Source organism: Ornithorhynchus anatinus, chromosome 5, assembly GCF_004115215.2.
Source record: "Ornithorhynchus anatinus isolate Pmale09 chromosome 5, mOrnAna1.pri.v4, whole genome shotgun sequence".
In the NCBI taxonomy this organism is placed as follows: domain Eukaryota; kingdom Metazoa; phylum Chordata; class Mammalia; order Monotremata; family Ornithorhynchidae; genus Ornithorhynchus; species Ornithorhynchus anatinus.
The window spans coordinates 58,599-64,598 of record NC_041732.1 but is presented as its reverse complement, the minus strand read 5'-3'; the positions used below and the strand labels follow the sequence as shown (position 1 = coordinate 64,598).

The 6,000-nt window shown below is 63.6% G+C and overlaps 1 protein-coding gene across 1 annotated transcript; it reads left to right on the top strand.

Annotated features, from left to right (window-relative positions):
* Window positions 1-486: 486 nt before the first annotated feature.
* SCN1B (sodium voltage-gated channel beta subunit 1) lies at window positions 487-5,699 on the top strand. Its single transcript, XM_029065343.2, has 6 exons — window positions 487-852; window positions 2,057-2,222; window positions 2,726-2,966; window positions 4,972-5,113; window positions 5,211-5,283; window positions 5,389-5,699. Exons 2-5 carry the CDS (start codon window positions 2,115-2,117, stop codon window positions 5,275-5,277), a joined length of 558 nt encoding a protein of 185 aa, XP_028921176.1. The 5' UTR covers window positions 487-852; window positions 2,057-2,114; the 3' UTR covers window positions 5,278-5,283; window positions 5,389-5,699.
* Window positions 5,700-6,000: the final 301 nt, after the last annotated feature.

Sequence of the window (6,000 nt, the reverse complement as noted above, 5' to 3'; positions counted from 1 at the left end):
GAGCAGAGCGGAGGCCGGGGAAGATGGGCGGGGCGAACGGAGGGGAGTCTGGACGCTTGCTGCAGTGCATCAGCAGAGCCGGCCCCCCCCCCCGCCCCCCGAGCCCCCGCCGCGGTCCCCCGCCTCCCTCCCCCTCCCCCCCCGCGCCCCCTCACCCCTGGCCCGCGGCTCTGATTCATCCCCCGCCCGCTGCAGTGCGCAGGAGAAGGAGCCACCAACCCGGGGACCCAGACTTCCGAGCCCCCCGCCCGCCCGCCCGCCCGCTCGCCCGCAAGCCCGACTCCGCCTCCACATCTGGCCCGCGCTGCCGGGCCGGCCGAGAGGCGAGCGGGCTGGGGGGGTGCCGGGCCGGGGGGGGGGGGCGCGGAGCTCCGGGTTGGGGGCCGAAGCCATGACAAAGCTGGTGCAGGCTGGGATGCCCGGACGCTGGGGTCCGGGGCTGAGCGCCCCCCGGTAACCGGAGCGGGGGGGCCCGTCCCCCCCCCCCGGCACAAACACACACACTCACACACACACTCACACTCACACACACACACACACACACACACACTCTGCCGGAGGGTTTGTCCTTCGGGTCCGGAACCGGAGCCGGAGCAGCTGCGCCGCTGACCGCCGCCTTGGCCGCTCGGGTGACTCCCGGGGACATTCCACGCCGCCGCCGCCGCCGCCGCCGCCGCCGCCGCCTCCCTCCTTCCCGGGGCTATTAATACCGGGCCGGGGGCGGCGCCGTGCCGAGCGCCCAGGACAGGACAGGACAGGACAGGACCGGACCGGCTGCCCTGCTGAGCCTGCCGACCCGGGCCCCCCCAGCCATGGACCCGTGGCTGGGGCTGCTGGTGGTCACCGCGCTAGGTGAGTAAGGTGGGGAGGAGGGGGAAGAGGTGGACTGCCAGGACCTGGGGGTGATTAAGAACCGGTCGCGGGGGTGGGGGGGAGGTCAGCGTGGCCCTGGAGGTCAGCGATTACCTGGGGGGGCAGTTAACGAGGACCTAGGGGTCAACAGGGAGTTAGGAGGGTCAGCGAGAACCTCGGGGTGGGGGGGGGGGCAGTCAGTTAGGACCCAGGGATCAGCGGGGAGTTTGGGGGTTAGCGAGAACCTGGAGGGGGGGGCGGCCGGCGAGGACCTAGGGGTCAGCGGGGAGTTTGTGATGGTAGCGAGGAGTTGGGGACGTCAGCAAGAACCTTGAAGGGTGGTGAGTCAAGACCTGGGGGGGGTCGACGAGGACCTAAGGAAGTCACGAGGGCTTCCTCGATGAGCGGGGCCCGAGAATGATGTGTCTTTGATCTCCGCGGGAGGACGAGAATCCAGTTTAGATTCTTTCCTGCCGGTGCCCCGGGGGCAGGAGTTGAAACTCCAGGCCGGATTTTCTGCGCCGCTCCCGCGGATGCAGGCGAATCCGCAGAGCCGGAGCCCGGGAAGGAGAAATCCGGTTCCGGATCTTCCGGGCGCTCGGGTGTTGCGGGGGGACACCGGAGGGCGAGGGGACACGGTGAGCGGGAAAGCGCGGGACGGATTCGAGCTCAGGCGGGATCGGGACGCGGCCCTGCCCACTGATTCTGTTAAGGGAGCTTTACCGCATCCCTCCCCACCCCCACCCCCAGGAGTCTTGGGGAGTCGGGGACAAGTTAGCAGAGAGGCAAAAGGCTGGACTAGGCCGTCAGGCCCAGGAGTCAATGGTCGCTCTGGAATCTGTTAGACAATCTCCATCTCCACAACCAGAGACCCCAACTCCTGGAGCAGACACACACACACATATTCACGGGTGTGCATAAACTCACAACAACCACGCATTCACACGTAGACACAAACACAGAGACCCAAGGACACACACACAAACACAAACACACCATTCCAACACACACTTACACTTAAAAACAGTCACACACACGCATTTAGACACGGAGCTCCAAGAACACACAAACACACACACACTCAGACACACGGAGGCCGACTGCAATCTCCTTCATATGGGAAAGGCTCCAGGAAGAAACCCCTCTCCCTGCCCCGCGGCCCCCCACCCGGGCTCCGGTGACCTCCCCCTCCCCCTCGTCCCAGTGGCTGCGGTCCAGGGGGCTGCGTGGAGGTGGACTCGGAGACTGAGGCCGTGTACGGGATGACGTTCAAGATCCTGTGCATCTCCTGCAAGCGGCGCAGCGAGACGGTGGCCGAGACCTTCACAGAGTGGACCTTCCGCCAGAAGGGGACGGAAGAGTTTGTCAAGGTGGGACACAGCATGGGGCGATGTGGCAGAAGGTGGGGGAGCGGGGCTGGTGGGAGAGGGAAGTGGGGCCGTTGGCTTGTTGGGAGGGTAGTGGGCTTGGGGTTTGGGGGTCGGAGATGGTGGGGCTGTTGGCTGGGGGAGGAGGGAGGAAGGGCAAACGGGGCTGGAGAAGGGAGTGGGGGGGTGGCAGGGGCTCAGGGGGAGGGGGAAGTGGGCCCGGGGGCAGGGAGACAGCGAGGCCATAGGGGAGAGGCAGTGGGCAGTGGACTCAAGGAGCAGTGGGGCCTGGAGGAGAGAGGGTTGGGGCCTGGGCAGGGGACAACAAGGGAGGGAGCACAGCGAGGTCGTCAAAGGAAGGAGGGCAGCTGCCATCAGGGTGTGGGTGGGAGCCTGCAGAGGGGTCAGGGGCGAGGAGGAAGGCAGCGGTCGGGAGTTGGGTGGGAGGGGGCAGCGGGGCCGGGGGCAGCGGGGCCAGGGGCAGCGGCCAGCAGTTGGGCCCACAGATTCTGCGCTACGAGAACGAGGTCCTGCAGTTGGAGGAGGATGAGCGGTTCGAGGGCCGCGTGGTCTGGAACGGAAGCCGCGGGGGCCGCGACCTGCAGGATTTATCCATCTTCATCACCAACGTCACCTACAACCACTCGGGCGACTACGAGTGCCACGTCTACCGCCTGCTGTTCTTCGACAAACTACGAGTTCAACACGACATCACCAAAAGGGTCCACCTGGAGGTGGTGGACAAAGGTTAGCCCATGCCACAGAGGCCCGTTGGCCTCCGCCTCCCCCCGGGTCGGCCTGCTGATTCCCTGCCCCCCACCTCCAACCCCCCGGCCACCTACCTGCCCTGGCCCAGGGCCCACGCTGGCACTCCACCCACCCGCCTTTCCTGTCTGTTGCTTTCCGCCCTCCCAGTCTGTGGCATTCCATCTGTCCAGCTCTGTTTACGCTCGGGCGCCGTGATCCCCCTGCTCCCTGGCCCCTGGCTGGCCTCTCTTCAGCAGGTTCAGGCAGGGCAGGAGGGAGCCCAGAGGGGACAGGAGAAGGCCCCCTTTGGGTCGACCGGGGGGCTGGAGCTGCCTCCGAGAGAGGACAGGCTGATGGGCAGGGTTGGACTTCGCAGAACAAAGAAGGGGTTGGACCCTGGGATTGCAGTTCCCCAAATCCCTCCCCAGTAGACAAAGGGGTCTCTTCTAGGACTGGAGGGAGGGCAGGCACAGAACAGACAGCTGAAAACATTTCTTCCCCTAGTAATAAGCAGCATGGCTTACTGAAAAGAGCATGGGCTTGGGGAGTCAGAGGTTGTGGGTTCTAATCCAGCTCCACCACTTGTCAGCTGTGTGACTTGGGCAAGTCACTTAACTTCTCTGTGCCCTGCCAGTTACCTCATCCTGTAAAAATGGGAATTAAGACTGTGAGCCCCATGTGGGACAATCTTATTACCTTATATCTATCCCAGCACTTAGAACAGTGGCTTGGCCCATAGTAAGTGTTAACAAATACCCATCATTTATTATTACTACTATTAATGATAACAGTAATAATAGTATCTGTTAAATGCATACTATGGACCAACCACTGGGCTAAGTGTTAGTATAGGTACAATACAATCCCCTAGTGCAGAGGGGAAGTGAGCTCAGGGAATCTGTCCCACAGAGATCTTAGTATCCAGGGACATCAGCAGGTCCCAGAAAGGTTTGGACAAGTCCCTGAATGAGCTTCTGTGCTGGGTCACTGGAGGAGAGTCAGGGGTGTTGGGTGGCCCACGCTAGGTCACTGGGGGAGCTGTTGTGTTGGGTGGTTCATACTGGGGAAGAGTCAGGGCTGTTGGGTGGTCCTTGCTGAGTCAGTGGGGGAGAATCAGAGATAGTGAGGGAAGAATCAGGGGTGTTGGATGTTCCATGGTGGCTCACTGGGGGAGAGTCAGGGGTGTTGGATGGGCTATGACAGATAATAATAATAATGTTGGTATTTGTTAAGTGCTTACTATGTGCCGAGCACTGTTCTAAGCGCTGGGGTAAACACAGGGGAATCAGGTTGTCCCACGTCGGGCTCACAGTCTTAATCCCCATTTTACAGATGAGGGAACTGAGGCACAGAGAAGTTAAGTGACTTGCCCACAGTCACACAGCCAACAAGTGGCAGAGCTGGGATTCGAACCCATGAGCCCTGACTCCAAAGCCCGTGCTCTTTCCACTGAGCCACGCTGACTAGATCACTGGGGAAGAGTCAGGGATGGAGAGGAGATGGTCAGGAGTGCTGGATGGTCCGTGCTGGGTCCCTGGTGGAGAGTCAGGGGTGGAGAGAGAGATGACTTTGGGGGGTTGAATGGTTCAGTCCTAACCAGGAGTTGGATGCGAGGACGGCATCCAGCATCCGCCCCAGCGCCGCTGTCGGCGATAGCTCGGACTGGGCACGGTGGGAGCTGTGGGGAGGAGGGAGCAGTCACTCATGGGCCTGCCGCCTCTGCCCACGTGGCCAGCCTGGATGACTACGTCCGTGTGTCTTTGGTTCTTTCCCCGTCCCTCCCTCTGTGTGCTCATTCAGCCTGCCTGTTCTCACTGCCCCGGGGTCTCCACGTTCGGACTGGGGGTCGGAGGATGGGGTCACCTGGCGGGTTGAGTGTGGCCCGGTCCTGACCCTGGCCCCTCTGGTGCCCTCACCGACCCTCCCAGATGCCCCTCCGCTCCTGCCCCGTCCCCCCTGCATGCCCCGGCCCCCCTGACCCCCCTGGCCCCCCCCGACCCCACAGCCAACAGGGACACGGCGTCCATCGTGTCGGAGATCATGATGTACGTGCTCATCGTCGTGTTGACCATCTGGCTGGCGGCCGAGATGGTGTATTGCTATAAGAAGATCGCCGCTGCCACTGAGGCTGCCGCTCAGGAGAATGCGTGAGTGGGGTCAGGGGAGATAGGATAGAAGCCCGGCGGGCGAGGGGGGCCGTGCGGTAATCCGTGACCGCTGACATTTGACCTCTGGGCCCCACAGCTCGGAGTACCTAGCTATCACGTCGGAGAGCAAAGATAACTGCACAGGCGTGCAGGTGGCTGAATAGCTCAGGGTAAGCCAGACAGGAGGCTGGGGAAGCTGGGGGCGGGTTGTGTGGGGAGTGGGGTGGGGGATGCCTGGCTCCTGAAATGACCCCTGGCTCTCTTCTAATCCTCAGACCCCGGCTCCGGAGACGGGAGGGAGTCTGTGTGCCTCCCTCGCCTCGGATCAAGGGAGCGTCCCCAGCCCTGGTCGGGGGAGCCGGGAGGGAAGGGGAGAGGAGAGGAGGGGAAGGGAGGTGGGCGCCGCATAAGTTCTTCGTTCTAATTAACCGGGGCCTGAAGACCCTGCCGCCCCGTCCACAATGCATGATGGAAAAGCAATACGCTGCCGCTTTCGCTGCCTCCCCGGGTCGGGCCGGGTCGAGCCGGGGAGGGGGCGACAGGTCCCGCCCTTCCCCTTCCCTTCCCCTTCCCTCTTCGCCCTTCCCTGCCCGTCCCCTGCCCCTGCCCGTCCCCTCCCCCCCACCCTCCCCCGGCCACCCCCCGCACTGATTTGCACCACGCGCCCGTTCCGACACGCACGCACCCACTCAGCCCGGCCAGCACTGCCCCCGGCCCGCTGAGCCCGCCTCGGGTCACCCAGGCCCAGCCCCCCGCCCCACGGGCCGCAGGGACAGCCTGGCGACTTGCCATAGGACACCTGGGTCCGTTCGAGCCTCCCCCCGCCTCCGAGAGAACCAAACTCGCCGCTGGCCCCGCCTTCTGCCCGATTCCGTTCCCGCACCTTT

What these genes read in the sequence shown, in the direction of transcription:
- SCN1B (XM_029065343.2), top strand. Translation starts at nt 2,115, where the DNA reads ATGACGTTCAAGATCCTGTGCATCTCCTGCAAGCGGCGCAGCGAGACG. An exon ending in CCTGGAGGTGGTGGACAAAG is followed by an intron (nt 2,967 to 4,971) that starts GTTAGCCCATGC and finishes CCGACCCCACAG; the next exon opens with CCAACAGGGACACGGCGTCC. An exon ending in GCTGCCGCTCAGGAGAATGC is followed by an intron (nt 5,114 to 5,210) that starts GTGAGTGGGGTC and finishes TGGGCCCCACAG; the next exon opens with CTCGGAGTACCTAGCTATCA.